This window comes from Catharus ustulatus, chromosome 2, assembly GCF_009819885.2.
Source record: "Catharus ustulatus isolate bCatUst1 chromosome 2, bCatUst1.pri.v2, whole genome shotgun sequence".
In the NCBI taxonomy this organism is placed as follows: Eukaryota; Metazoa; Chordata; class Aves; order Passeriformes; family Turdidae; genus Catharus; species Catharus ustulatus.
This window is the reverse complement of record NC_046222.1, coordinates 111107947-111123871: the sequence shown is the minus strand read 5'-3', so window position 1 is coordinate 111123871 and position 15925 is coordinate 111107947. Positions and strand designations below refer to the sequence as shown.

At 39.1% G+C, this 15925-nt stretch overlaps 1 protein-coding gene across 1 annotated transcript in view; it reads left to right on the top strand.

Moving 5' to 3' along the window:
- The window catches only part of APOO (apolipoprotein O), a 29799-nt gene extending 16798 nt beyond the window's left edge, over window positions 1-13001 (top strand). Inside the window, exons 7-9 of the mRNA XM_033052585.2 lie at window positions 1826-1933; window positions 9783-9878; window positions 12681-13001. Of these exons, the coding sequence (XP_032908476.1) occupies window positions 1826-1933; window positions 9783-9851 (177 nt within the window). The 3' untranslated portion in view covers window positions 9852-9878; window positions 12681-13001. The remainder of the gene's footprint in view (window positions 1-1825; window positions 1934-9782; window positions 9879-12680) is intronic.
- The last annotated feature ends 2924 nt before the right edge of the window (window positions 13002-15925 follow it).

The following is a 15925-nucleotide window of genomic DNA, read 5'->3' as shown; positions in this document are numbered from 1 at the left end:
GTTGCTGTATCTTGTGATGCAGCCACTTAATCCAGCGACATGAATGACCAGTTTCTCATTTAATGCAATTCAAAAATCACTTGGTCATATGACTCCTATAATAAGAATATTTTTATGTTTTTACTGTAAGACATTTAGTGTGGTTTTGAATATTTTAATGGAGTATTTTTAAGCAGAAATAAAAAAATAGCTTAAGGACTGTTGTTTTTTCTCATTTTATGTTGATAGCTGTGTCTTCAGTAATATTGTTGACAAAACCAGCACTTTGTTTATTGTGATTATTTTTCAGTTCTGGTAGGCTTGTTTGCACAAGGAACTACCATTTTTTCAGATGAGCCAGCTAGTTTGTTGAAGTGCTAGAGAATGAACACTTCTGATACTGAAAAGCAGAGTAACTGTCCATACCTGTAATATTTAAATTGGGCAGTTTTGAAGATTTAACTGGTTCAGTTGACGTGCTTTTTTCTGATGACCCTTATCACTTTCAGCTGTAGAGAAAACTGAGTGCATCCAATGGTGGTTTGTTTAAACCAAAGTAATTGGCCAGATATGGTGACCAAAAGGACACTATGTATTTGAGACAGCCTGCGTTTTGGATTTAGTTGTGGCTTGGAAGTGTAGGTGCTGATTTGGGTTTGTTTTCTTTTAATTCTAGTTATTCAATAGCCTCTTTTGTGAGGTAGCAAGCAAATGGTGTGTGCCCAGAAGCACATCCTTGTACCATTGTATAGTAACTGGTGTAATCAGTCTTGCTGATTGCAGATCAGACAAACAAGGGGAAGTGGCTCTTCACACCATGTGGTCCCAGCAGCAGAACCACTTGGCACAGGGATGCTAAAAATTTGCACTTCCCCTTGAACTCCATGCAAAAGTTCATAGAAGGGAAATTCCTTGGGCCTCTTTGCACGCATAAAAAATCAGGAAATCTGAGAACAGTGAATTCATGGAGACTGGAAGAAACTTTAAAATGTAGTTCAGAAACTTTTTCAGAAATATCAGAAAACTGTTTCAGAAACATATACACTTGCCCTCTTCTCACAGTTTGTGGTTTGTGGCTTTGCCTGCTGTAGAAGATAGGAAAATACCTTCTTAGTTCTTGATTTCCTAAGTTTTTTTAGTTTAACAGCTGTTTAACTGGACAAATTGTCCTTTTTACTGTTCTTCATACAGAAACAGATAATGATATGAAAGTCAGCATAGACTTGAACCTGGCTATAAAAACCTAACACTCTTTGGTTTTAAAGGGTGCTATGAATATTACAATTAATTCCATGTCACATAAGGGATAAGGGATACTGTTTTATTAGACTTAGGGCTTTTCCTTGTCATAAAATAGCTGTTGGTGTAATATAGCAAATAGTCTTTCCTAGCTGTGTTCTGTTTTGGGAGTTGACAGCTGGTTATTCATTGCCTTCATCTATCAGCAAGTTTTAAAAAAAAAAAAAGAAGAAAATCTCAAATTGCAGAATAGTGACAGCCCTAAGTAGGGTCTTTGGAATGAGTATGGTCAAATGAAGAAATACTTTGCATATGTGACTTATGTTGAATGTCAAATACTAAGAGAACTAGGATTGTTTCCATGCAGCATCATTCCACTCCTGTTTGTACAGATGTATATTCAGGTAGTTTTCAGTCAGTTTTTTAGTGTCTGGTTTTTTCTTATTTCTCATCTCACATTATTTTCCAAAATGTTTATTAATGCTGTATATTGTGAGCTTGAACAGGAAGAGTTCAACATCTTGTGTTTTGAGACTTTTAAATAAGAAGCAAGGCAATATCCCCCAGATTATTAAATTCCTGCTTTCTAAAAACTTTTGTTTCAAAGGTTGCTGGCACACAGCTGTATGACTGGAGTCTTCAAGGATATATTGCTGTAGAAGCTCTTTGGAAGGATAATCCTAAGAAGAAGAAATCAGGGGAAAAAGGTGATAAGGTAAGAAGTCTGAGGAACTTGATTTCTGAATTTACCACTGGCTTTTCAGACAAAAAAATTACAAACAGGAGTGGTTTTACTGTACTGTGATTGGGCCTTTATTTCTGAAGAAAAATTTTTCATTCTCTCTTTCTAAGCTGTGGAAAAACATTAGGCTTACTTCAAGTTAAACTTTCAGAAATGCTGTTTGGAAGTTTCCTTTAGTATAATCTGATACAGATAAGCAAGCAGAGTTTTAGGAAATACATGTAGTGAAGCACAGTGTGAGAGACTAGAGTACTGAACAAGTTGATTAAATGTGTGCCTGGGAAAGTCTGTAAGGTTTTTAGGTGCTCTTTTTAGCTACTGCTTAAAAAATAAAAGTTCAAGTGTGTAATGTAAAGCTTCTGTGGTTTTAAATTAACTTCTAAACCTTCTAAACTCACTGTGACAGGGAAAGAGGTGTTTTGGAGGCAAAACTGCACTTGGATAGACCTCAGGGATGGGACCAAGTTCCCTTGGTAGAGCTGGGTGTAGGACTAGTTCCAAACAAGCTGGGTTGGGGAAATGTTCACATGTCCTGGCAGTTACTGAGTCCTCTGAGAGTGAAGACTTTCATCAGTGGATACTCATCCTGTATTGGCCCAAGACACTTCAGAAAATGAACTTGAATAAAAAAAGACTAGTTAATCGTTCTGTGCCTTTCCTAAAACCTAGGCTGTCAAAAAGAAACTCAAAAAAGAGGCATTGTTAAAATATTTCAGAAGACAAACTGATTTAGCATTAGTAAAAAATAGCTGAAGTTTTTCTTTTATTGTGTCCCAGGCTTTCAAAAGGGTACATGTGGTTGTTATTGGAAGGCAAAAACTTTTGACACTTTCATCTTTCTATAAGGCTTATTCAAGCACTTGCTACCTCAGCAGAAAAACAAACAGCATGCAGAATTGCAGAGACCACTAAGTAAACACACTTCCTTCTCTTCCTCCTTGCAGAATCTTTAAATCACACCCCTTAGTTGCCAAAACTTTCGCAAAGGAGCAAAATTCCCATTGATGGGTGTTCTCCAAAAGTTCATCTCATTGTTCAGATACTGTCAGTGTGAACTGTTGTGTAACTTGATGGATTAGACAAGGTACAGAAACCCTGTGACTCAAATGAAGAAACAGTACTTGATTGCTTGGTGAGACTGCTTGCATTTCCCAAGTTCACAGATCTCTCACCACTGAAGCAAACAGCCCTACTGGTGTTTTATCATCTGAAATTCCTGAAGAGGGGTCTTGTCTCCCTGCTGTGCAGAGAAGCTGAACAGCAGCTGTAAAAAGTCATGGCTTTTGTCTAGAATGGGGACTGAGAAATGACTCTAATGGAAGAAGTTTGCCCTGAAGTTTCCTTTGGCCTGGGTTGGTGAAACCGTACAAAACATATAGTTGAGAATCTGGGTGGGTAGAGATGGGTTTGTTTTAGATTTGTTCCATACGGAAATAATCATATGGATTGTTAGTGCCACCCAATCAGTATCAACTTTTCAAGCAGAAGAATTTCTGTTTAAGTTCCATTTTTTGTTGGAGACTTATACAGAAGTATAATGGAAGAAAATGCTTTAAACTATCATATAGGAAAATTAGCAAAGAATACTAGGGTAGATTCTATGACTTCTATTTTAATTTGACAACCTTCTGCAAGAATTTGGTTGTTTTTGTATACATATTTTTTATTGTCATTCTAGGCAGCTAGATTCCTGAGCTAGTGAAGACAGGTCTAAATGTTACTCTTGAGTTGTTGTTGCAGCAGATGTAACCCATTTCATGAAACTATGCCAGAGCAAAAGACATTATTTTTGTTTTTGTGACATTTACTCCAGCATTTTCCTGTTGCTACACAAAGGATTCTTGCAAATCGTCAAGCAATACACGGGTGGCTCTTCTTGGCTTCTGTTAATTTGTTACATTGCTCATAATTTGTTTGATAGTCATAGGTACCACAGCTGTGCATAACTTCATGTTTGTGTAGCAGTATGTCATTAAAATAAATGTGGTATGTTAATTTTCTGAAGGCTTTATGAAACAAAAACCTGTGCCAAATTGAGGTCATATCAACTGAATTCTGAGCTCTGCCAAGAAAGATGAATTCTGGGACCTTCTGTGCCTACATTTCAAAACACTGTGGCTGCAGCCCCTCCATACAGCAAGTCAGTCAGATAAATGTTTTAAATATGTTGTGAAGGATGGAGCTCTTCAGGATGTCAGGATAAAATCCCTCTGCTAAAACTAAAACACTCAGAAAAATAATTTTATTCTCTTAGCTCTCACTTTGTCTCATCTCTGTACCATTCAGAGGCTTTTGCTGTATTTTTAACAATTTTGGATTCTCTCTCTTCCAGCACCACTGAATTGGGCACCCTTTGTTTTTAGTGAAGTGGTCAAATTGTGTAAAACCAGAACAGCACTACAGCTCTAAATACACCCTTCTTTCAGCCCTTGTTCCTTTCTTCTGATGGTTGCTCTCTCTCACTTTGGTCCAATTAGTAATGAGATCTCACAGAAAAGTAATTTCTGTCTCAGCCTCAGAGACTGACAGAAGTTTTTATGGCATATTATGTGGCTTTCATTCCTGTCTGGTGTGCTGATGACTTAGCAATACTAATATATGATACATACAATTTTTAAACCCATATGTTTTTATTACACATGTGAACTATATAAATATATAAATATATTTTGTATAAATTTATTTAAAATCTATCTCTGTGGCCATCTCTGGTATTTTATTAAGTGCTAGCTGGTTACAGAATGTCTCCAGGTGCAAAGAGGGCTCAGCTTTGATCTCCTGTACTTCCTCAGAACAAGTGTGGACCAGAATCTTCCTCACCTGAAAGCTCTGTTGAAAATTGGGGTGTCAGTGTTTTGACTGGGGAGCCTCACTATCATCATCACAGATTGTGACCATAACAAAACTTAAATTCTGTTTAAGAGAGTTTCTAAGTCACATGTATTTTGGTCATCTTTTAAAACACAACATAAGCACCTGAGAGAGCTTCTTTCTACAGAAAATGCTTGTCAGGTTTGGCTTTGGTAGGTTCTGAATAGGCAGGCAAAAGTTTGGTCATCTCAACTAAAAGATAAATCTCTACTTCTGGCAGAAAATGCTGTTTCCTGTCACATGCCCTCCTTTTATTGCTTGGTAGTAAGAACAAAAATAGTATGAAACTTGTAAGAAATATTACTTCTTTTGGAATGGATCCTTAGTATGGGCAGTGGGGAATTCAGGTGTGATAGAAGTGGGATGAACAAAAATAATGTATTCTTCAAAAAGGTGATATCTCTCAGGGCAGCATTTCAACATTTTTGAAAGTACTTCATATTTTTGTGAGAATTAAGCTCAAGGTCAACTTAAATAAAAGAAGAAACTGCAGATTAACTGGGGGAGGATGAATAAGGTAAGGCAGTGATGTTCTCTTTTTGGACAGAAGGTAAATTAGGAATCTGTGAACCCAGGTGAGCCTTTGTTTTAATTTTGCAGTGGCTATTTTTTTTTCTGGTGGCCAGACTTTCCCTTTCAAGAGTTTCCATAAGCATGAAACATTCATACCTATCTTACCTACTTTTGAAGTTGTAATTTCTAAGATTAGCGTAAAAGGGACTGACCATCTGCAAGACTTCTGAGGTAGCAGCAGAAACTTCTGCACCTGGCTTGACTGTTATGTAAGGGAAGGAGGCCCCACACATTTGGGGTATGACATTTAGATAGTTTGCTTTGTGGTGCTTTTCTTTCTATGGAAAGAAAACTTTCAGAGTAATCATGGTGGGTTCTTTGCAGACTTTGTTGTTTAAAATTTACATCTCAATGTATCTCTGTTAGATACTGTGTGAGCTAAGCTGGGGTGTTTTTTAACCACTCATGTACTGAAACTGTACAGTCCCCTTAGTTCCAGTGTTATTTTTAGTTTCAAATAATGATTTTTTTTTAAATCCCAAGGAATCCCAATATATTGAACATTTGATAATGAATACGTTATGAAGATTTCTTATCAGTCACCTTTCACGTGAAACAGAAACACAAGAGTGCAGAATATTTCCTCTTCTGCTATGGGATTGAGTTCTGATATGTGAACTCCTCTGGCCACCCAGATTTGTTATGGAGTTGTTGTGTTGAGCTAGAAAGTAAAAAGACTGTCTTGAATATGTGCCTGCCTCTGATTATGAGAGGGTACCCTGGCACAAAGGAAGTCTGTCTTTTGAGTCATAGATCTAAACACATTTTTTGCTTCTGACCTGGTTTTGAGTGTGCTAGAGGACTTTGGCACTTTTTTTGTAAAATTATGTGCCTGTGCCACAGGAAGTCCTTTTCTGGCTAACTCGCATTACTTCTTGAATTGTCTCACTTAGGTTCACTGTTTACACAGTGGGCATATACAGTGGATGGAATAAAAAACTTAATTTCTAATTCAGCAAATTGCTTTGTGTAAAGAATCATAGTCTACCTGTGGATTGACTTGAATTAAACAATTCAGACTTAATCGTTCTGTTGAAGGAAGCCTTGTGATGGGATCTCCTGAGCACACAGAAACAAAGGAGTTTAGCAATTCTCTTCTCTTCTCTTCTCTTCTCTTCTCTTCTCTTCTCTTCTCTTCTCTTCTCTTCTCTTCTCTTCTCTTCTCTTCTCTCTTCTCTTCTCTTCTCTTCTCTTCTCTTCTCTTCTCTTCTCTTCTCTTCTCTTCTCTTCTCTCCTCTCCTCTCCTCTCCTCTCCTCTCCTCTCCTCTCCTCTCCTCTCCTCTCCTCTCCTCTCCTCTCCTCTCCTCTCCTCTCCTCTCCTCTCCTCTCCTCTCCTCTCCTCTCCTCTCCTCTCCTCTCCTCTCCTCTCCTCTCCTCTCCTCTCCTCTCCTCTCCTCTCCTCTCCTCTCCTCTCCTCTCCTCTCCTCTCCTCTCCTCTCCTCTCCTCTCCTCTCCTCTCCTCTCCTCTCCTCTCCTCTCCTCTCCTCTCCTCTCCTCTCCTCTCCTCTCCTCTCCTCTCCTCTCCTCTCCTCTCCTCTCCTCTCCTCTCCTCTCCTCTCCTCTCCTCTCCTCTCCTCTCCTCTCCTCTCCTCTCCTCTCCTCTCCTCTCCTCTCCTCTCCTCTCCTCTCCTCTCCTCTCCTCTCCTCTCCTCTCCTCTCCTCTCCTCTCCTCTCCTCTCCTCTCCTCTCCTCTCCTCTCCTCTCCTCTCCTCTCCTCTCCTCTCCTCTCCTCTCCTCTCCTCTCCTCTCCTCTCCTCTCCTCTCCTCTCCTCTCCTCTCCTCTCCTCTCCTCTCCTCTCCTCTCCTCTCCTCTCCTCTCCTCTCCTCTCCTCTCTTCTCATGTTGTTTTAGATTGTTTTTCTCTTTCAGTACTTAAAAAAAAAAGTAAAAAGCTTACCAGCTTACCTAGAGAATAATTGCTTTTTACAAGTTAAAACAAGAAACTGGAAAAACACAGGCTTCTCTGTGAGGAGCTTATTTTTAGTTCATTTGTTCAGGATTGAGTAAACTCTGACATGAGGCATCGTTAAATTATTCATTGTAAATTTTAGTAAAATGTCATAACTTAAAAGTTTCTGTACAGGCAAATTACAGAGTAGATTATTATTTTGAAATGGGTGTGGTTTGTGGAAGTGATTTTCTATACTATGAAATATCCAGGGTAGTAATCAAAACAAAATGAGTTTTTAAAAGAAAGAATTACCTTTTAAAGGTCTTGATAGGCATTTTTAATAAGACATTTAAGAAATATCTTCATAATTGAAGCTTGATATACTGAGTCCATATCTCCAGCACAGCATATGCAGACAGACTTGGTGCCTTACTGTGTTTAATTGGTAAATATAAATTCGACTTGTTCTTTGAAGTATTTTCCAGTCTCTTCTAGCTTATTTTCCTACATTTTCCATCACATTTAGCATTATAGAATCACAGGATGGTTTGGGATGGAAGGGATCTTAAAGATAGTCTAGTTCCAACCCCCTGCAGGGACACCTTCCACTAGATCAGGTTGCTCAGAGCGCTGTCCATCCTGGCCTTGAACACTTCCAGAGATGGGTCATAACAACTTCACTGTTCAACCTGTGCCAGTGCCTCACCACCCTCACAGTGAAGAATTTCATCCCAATATCTAATCTAAACCTGCCCTCTTCCAGTTTGAAGCCATTCCCCACTTATCCTGCAGGCCCTTCTGAGAAGTCCCTCTCCAGCCTTGTAGCCCCCTTTTGTAGGCACTGGAAAGCTGCTAGCAGTTTTCCCAAAGCCTGCTTTTTTGCAGGGTGAACAATCCCAACTCTTTCAGCCTGTTTGTAGAAGAGGTGCTCCAACCCTCTGATCATCTCCCTGGCCTCCAGCTTGTTGCTCCAACAAGTCCACATCCTTCTTATGTCACAGGCCCCAGAGCTGGACACAATACTCCTGGTGGGTCTTCCAAGAGCAAAGCAGACCTGCTGCCCACGCTGCTTTTTCTGGATGACATTCCTCCTTGCAGGGTGTTGACTGCACCTCACAAGTTGGTGTTGGCAGGCTTGCAGAGGGTGCCCTCGATCCCACTGTCCTTGCTGCTGACAGAGATACCAGTGGTGAGCCCTGAGGAGCACCACTCATCCCTGGTCTCCACTCAGGCATCAGGCTGCAGCTCTGAGTGTGACCATCCAGCCAATTCCTTATCTGCTGAGTGGGCCATCCATCACATCACTGTGTCTCCAGTTTAGAGACAAGGATGTTCTACAGGGCAGTGTCAAGTGCTTTGCACAGGTCATAGATGACATCACTCTTCCCTTGTCCACCACTGCTGTAACCCTGTTGTAAAAGGGCACCAAAGTTTGCCATTAGTGAAGTCATGTTGACTGTCACCAATCATCTCTTTATTTAAGTCATGTTGGTAAAAATAGCCTTCTAGAATAAAGAGGAAATGCCATTTAATTTCCATGTGTAGAATTTAAGAACAATTGAGGGTGGGTGTCACCTTTGATTATTTCACGCAACCCCTTGTTCAAAGGAGAGACAGTTTCAAAATTAGATTTGGTGTTTCAGACCTTATGTAGTCATATGCTGAATATTTCCAGGGGTGGAGATTTAGAAAGTTCTCTGGAAAACCTGCTCCAGTGATCAGTGGTGTGATACATTTATAATTTTTTGCCCTTTGATCTAAGAGAAATTTACCATACTCTTCTGTCCTTTTTTAAGAAAACATCCTTTGGATGTGAACCTCTGAGAAGAACCTGGCTCTTCCAAATATATAAATGCCCATTAAGAAATTGTGAATAGGAATTAGGTTCTCCCTTTGTCTGTCCTCATAAGTCTGAACAGATCCTCATCTCAGCTTGTCCTTGTATGTGCTTCAGTCCCCAAGCCATGTGTGTGGCCCTTTAAGTATTTTTTAATGGATATCTATTTAAAGCTGTAATCAAATGCATGTTTGTTGTAGCATCTTGGCAAACAGATTGACCAGACCCTGAAACAAGCTTCTCTTCATTCTTTGATTTCTCTTATGTTGGGGAAAGTGTGAGAACACCCTCTAAAAGGATATGTGCTAAATGAGGCCTATTGTATAAATCCACACAGGACTCAGAGAATGCAAAATAGCAACTACTCTGTGGGTATTCATCCTGTGTTATTAATACAGGCAAAATGATTCAATTAAAGCACTTGTTCTTTCAAATCCTTTAATTGCTTGGCTAACTACAGGAAGACTAAAGTCTATAAAGTGTTTGGTAGAGGATCATATTTGAGTGTATTATGCTGAATTAGTCTCATGAACCACTTGATTTTGTGAGATATTTTTGTTTCAGCTTTTGAAGAAGGTTTCTGTTCTGGTAAAAACATTAATCATGGATTGCCTCAATTGAAATGTTGTGCACATTTTTTCTTCCTCAAGGGTGATGCAGTGGGTGACAAGCCTCTGGAAGTCCATGCTGCTGCAAATAAAGAACGAAACCAGAAGTAGAACGCTACATTTCCTGGCTTCAAACAGGTAAAGGATAAAGACTGGTAATAGTTTGTGGCTAAGAAGTGAAGTAACTTGGAAAACTGAACATTTTCAAGTTTGACTCATATTTTCTTCATAATGATTAGGAGAGTGTGGACAGATAATTTTATTTGTCCTAAAATTTGTCAAGCATGTATGTGCTCCCTAACACTATTTAAGTAAAGAAATCTAAATTATTCTTCTTTAGAGCATAATAAGTAAATATATGTCTGCTTAAAAAGATCTGAATTAATTGAGGAAAGCCTTGTGATCGTGGTTTTGGTTGGTTTTGGCCTTTTATTTTCTTTTTCATCTTCCCATTTCTGCCTCCCATACCGAAAACCTCTTTGCCTTCTTTGTCATGCCTGTACAAGTATTAGGGTGGGGGAAGAAACCTCTTCCCTGCTGATAAATTTTCTCTAGAGATTTGTGACTGCCAGGGTACAGCACTGCCTTACAGCCTGTAAAAGTCCATGATGTGCCTGACCTTCCATGTTCATGCAGCTCCCAAATGAGTCCTGTTGGGACAAAAGATGGAGGAAATGAAGGCAGCATTTTCCAGCCTCTCCAAGGCAGAAACTTGAGTTGAGATACCAGTTCTGACTTGGCCTCGGGGCTATGTTCTAAACTCAAGCAAGTCCTATGGTTACAGTTTCTAGAAAAGCAAAACAAAAACATCCTCTTGACTTTTTTATGATGGTTTGGTTTCATAGGACAAAAATTGCTCTGCATTTGAGGCTTATTACAAGTAATTATAATGTAATTGGACATAATTTAGCACAAAATGTCAGATGTGTGTTATCAGTTGATAAAGAATGTCTCTTCTGAACATGTTTTCTACTTGCTTCTCTTTGCTCTGTATTATTTTTGCATCATATTAAAAACTGACTTTTCTTCAGAAAGTGATCGTGGCATTATAGGGACTGCTTATCATTTTTGTATTCAGTATTCCATTTACCAGAATGTTTTTTTTCCTTACTGCCAACTGTGTAAATAGAGTCCAGATCTGGCAAACTGCATCAATTTTTTTTTCCATGCATCAGCATCAGTCACATATGTTTGCAGATGTGGTGGAATGCACCCATCTGCTGAGCAGCAGTGTTCCACTGTTCCATGGGCAGCTTTAAAAGAAAACCTAGTTTTTAATGTTGGCTTCCTTAAAGTGTTTTTAATTGCTATTGCTAATTCTCACAACAGCAATGTGAGCTTGTTGACTGGCTGATGTACTGTAGCTTTCTCTTTAGAGCTATGAATGTAAAATCTTCAAGAATACATGTTTTCCAAGTAGTTGTAAGATAGTCATGTAAAATAAAAACTAAAAAAATAATAGGAGGATTTAATTTTTTTTTTTGTGTAAAGAATCCCAAGAGAACTAAGGAAGAAAAGCCTCTCTAAAATTTACTGAAATTCTGTGCTTATTGTCAACTAGGACAGAGCTACTAAATGACAAAAAACCAAAAAAACTGAACTTTTGTTTGTGACACTGCATAAATATCAAGGTTCATTACAAACAGAAATCTATAAATAGGTTTTATTTTCTTTCAGAATTTCTTGCTATGAATATAATTTCTGTTAGGTCTTTATTCACATTTTGAAATGTCAGCCTTTTGCTTCAGGTACATTTTCTTTGGGGAAGGTTTTAACAGAGTGAAGATAAATTTCCCAGGAGCTTGAAGTATCTGGGTACTCCTGGTTTTGAAAACTTATGTGCTTCACCTCATGTTGTTTCTGGAGGAGGCACATGAAGGGAACTGCTGGATTTTTGACCTAGGGCAACCAGATGATGAAAGTTCAATTCAGTATCAAGTTCAGCTGTTCTGCGGGGGTGGCAGTTTGTTACTTGGGCTTGAAATCAAATCCAGTCATTTAACTCCATACCCAAGTCCAGATGTTTTGTTGGATTTGGGTGATCCCAAAGGTTGGAGAACATTGCTGTGATCTTTGAAAAGACACTTTTTTTTTATTCTGGATGAGATCAGTCCTGAAAGTTTCACTGCATTTTCAACTGTTGATAATATTCCTAGTTGAATGTGGCTTTTAAAATAAAGACAGTCTCATTTCCTCAATGATTTGCCACAGCATGGGTCTCTGAACTGTGAATGGTCAACCAAGGACAAAATCATACTGGGTTGAAGACAACAACATATTTCTCTATTCCAAAAACCAGCAGCATTGCACCTCCTTTATTATAGTTTGTTTATCATCAAAAATTATATGCAAACTTCAGCTCAAACCACATCCCACTGTGGAAGAAGCAAGCTTTAATTTTATCCAGCTGTTGTGTTTAGGAGTTGCACGGAAGTGACAGGGTTTTGTGTTTTTCCATGAAGATAGCATATCTCATTTTCACTCTGTTCCAGATCTATATTTATGTAATTCCGTTTCTTTGAGTTAAAGTGCCCTAGTCTTACACCAGAGTCAGTAAGATTAAGAAAACATGCATTTGATGGGAATTTAAAGGAATTATTTTTGAGAAAGTTGGTATATTATACAAGGTTGCAGTTGGTGTTCAGTTGTTAGAAGGGTTCTCTTTTGTCTTTCCATTTAGTTCAACTATGGGAATCGAGTCCTCTAGAACAGACATGATCATTAGTGCTCTAATGTCAGTAATATGAAAATTTAAGTATCTCTACTACAAGCAAATTAGTGTTGAGAATGTTCCTCAAAGAGATTTTGATCAACTTGCCACATCAAAGAAAGAAGGTTTTGATTGCACTTTAAAAATGAAAAGATCTGTGATAAGTTTAATTCTGCTTTCTCCCTCTTTCTCTCTCACCCCTAACTTCTGTTCCCTTTCTTTGGTTATAGGTGAATAAAAATATAGATATGAGCAACGATTTCCCAAGAAAAAGATTAAAACCATCTGAATCCATTTTGAATGTGACTAATCTGCCTTCTGCCTCAGGACAGTCTGATGATCTGCTGCTCAGGCTTCTGGTATGGCTTCTGTGAAAGGACACTACGTGTTTTGGGTCAGTCTTGAGACTTCACCCTCTGTTCTGCAGTGGGACTCAAGTCTGCCCATGCTTGTCCCATTGCAGGATCAACATTGCAAGTAGCAAGTCTCAAAATCCCTCGGTCTCTTTATTATTTATATATAAAATAAAATTCCAGTTACAGAAAATGGTCCATTTTTCCCCTCCTCCTGTTTTCTTTCAACTCAGGGATGTGATGTTTGCACAATCTGAGAGGTTCTCGAGGCGATGTTGACAGTGCCTGTATTTTTTACCAGCGAGGAAAACTGAAAGAAGTAGGATGTTTTGGCTAACATGAGCTCACAGAATTGGGAATGGGAACAATTACAATGACTCTTGTGTTTTGTCTGAGTCCCCCCCCTCCTTTCTATAAAGTCCTCTGCCTCATCAGTGCCAGCGGGAGGTGTGTAATGAAGCATCTGTGAGTTCCTGTCTGGTGGATGGATGGGAATGGAGCTGTTAATGCTTGTTCTTGTTTTTGCTTGAATGCACAGCACAATGGGAACCAGAACATTACCGTGGTGGGAACCAGCTATAGAATAACTTGGCTGTTTTCTTATTCCCAACCAGAGGAGGGGAGGAAAAAGTGATGTGGAGGAAAATACAAAAGGATTTTCAGCATTTTGAAATCTTTGCACAATAAAACCCTTTATCATTTCCATGAGTCTCTCTTTTGGGGCTTGATGCATTACAAGTAATTAAATTACTGTAATCCAAGTTGGTCAGAGCATTTAAAGCTGTGTTGGTGAGCCTTAAATGCTCCTTAATTAATCAGTGAATATGAGGAATGGGGGAAGGATAAGATGAAATATGTTTGTATGATACATTAACTTTCTAAAAAGATCAGAGAAGAAAATGCAAAGTAAATCAGATTCCTAATGCTTTTAAACATCTTTGTTTTTCAATGGTTAGGTATTCCAGCTGAGCATATTCCACAGACTTTTAGAAAAAAACAAACAGACTTTGGCAGTGTGAATGCCAGTCTGTGTGGGCATTATAAAACAGGCCAACTCTTTTTTAGCATAGGCAGTAAGGCATGTGGTTGCCTCAGGCAGAAAAACAGTATCTCCCAACATGTTCAGTGCATGTTTTTATGATTGTTTTAGGCTGGTAAAGATGTGTGTTGGTATAGGAAGCAGAGTCCTTGCATGGGGTTTGGGAGGTGTGTGTGTGTGGTTTTGTTTTTACTTTAAACTTGCCAACATAGTTTAACCAGGATTGGGAGGATCAAAGTAGTGTTTTTGTCAGTAGTGGAAAGGAAACTTGGGAAATAGAGCTGTAACTGCTGTTGCACCACTCCTGTGGTACAAGCATAGATTTGTTTCTGCCCTTAAAGATAGTTCTTCACTTACACATTCTCATATCACATAGAGAATCATTACCATAGAATTAGGAATGCAGCTTTAGATGCCTGTTTTTTTTCCAGTTTCATATTTCGATATTTGGCATATGCCACATTGGCATTTAAGGACATGATTACTTGGTAATTCAGTTATTTGTTTACATATACACTTGTGCATTTTTAAAAAGCCTGGTTTAAATAAATATCACTTAAATGCCTTTCACTTGATCAGATCTTCATTCAGCATATTTACACTGCTGCTTAAAAATGTCCCAAGTGATTGACATCAAACTGGAATGCTTTTATCTAGCAGGAAATGACTGCCTTCAGGCACCTGCATACACACATGACAAAGAGATGGTTCCAAAATGTGAGCAAGACAGCGTTAGCTGGAATCCTTTTCTTATGTCTTCTGGTTTTTATAACTACAGGAAGTAAAAAAAAAAAAAAGTCATGCTGGTAAGAGCCCAAGAGTTTGTAAACATTCAACTCTCTTGGCACAGAGCTTCCTAATGAGGAACAGGAAAGGAGCTGACCACTGTTGATGTCTGTACATATCTGTATATGTGTGTGTGTACACATGGAACTAAACTGTGAATGCATGTGTTATCTTTTGCCAGACTTGGCTGTGGGTATTACAATGTAGGCTAAAAATGGTATATTCCCCACCCAAGCGTTATGTTTGGTCATCCTTCCACTTGAAGCTTTTTGGCTTGGTATCTGGACTGTGTGCAGCTGAAACAGTCTTCTCCTCTGAGCATCCTCAGCTACACTGGCTGCAGCAGAGGTTGGGGCCAGGTTGCAGTGCTCTGTCTTACAAACATCATCTTTAATCTGCAGCATGTGAAGGTCATAGCACTGGAGGTCATCAGGATGACCCTAAGTTGGGAAGAGGGTTCTTGTAGGCAGGCATGTCTCATGTCAAAAGTGACAGTGAAGCCTCTCTGTTTCCCAGAAGGAGCCTGGAATAACCCAGGTAGCCTGGGTAAATGTGCACAATCTTGCAGCCTTCAATAAACACAGGATTTTGCCACAAATGTTCATTGCAGAACTTTGGTTTAGACTCAGTGCTCTGACTGCTGGAGGCCCCAGACACAGACTTCACAGCAGTCTTAATTCAAATGTGCTTGAGTATTTGTCATTGCATCTGTCACCTTCAAGGAGAGTAGTAAAGAACCAAGATTGATGTGGAGGGAATTGCATGTTACCCCTTAAGAAAACAGTGCCCTGGGTGTTGTAGTGACTTGTTGCTGGTTTTTATTGGCAGAAAAACCTCAGTGTGAGCGCTTTTGCTTCCGGACAAATATAAACTGTTGCATTTGTTTCTTTTTTCCCTTTTTTGTTTTGTTTTGTTATGATTACTTCCGTACCTTCCTATGAATTCAGAGCTACTTCTAAAGCCAGTTTCATCACAATAAACTGCTATTGACAAAGAGCATTTGGGCTGTTCAGGATGCTGGGAATGCCTGCATGGCTTCCCACTGGACCTTCCTGGATGCAGCCTCTCACAGCAGTGTTGGTGTTGCACCTGGGTGGGCTGGCAGCTGCCTAGGTTAACCCCCTTCCAGAGGGCTTTTGACAGGTACAAAAGCTTCTTGTTTACAAGGAAAACATTTGATAACAATATCTAAACTACAAAGCAGAAGTTGTTCTAGCAGAAAAGAAGTATGTTTCTAATTGTGCAACAACCCCTTGTCCTCTTAAGTGTGTACCATTAGCTGATTCTGGTATTTTTT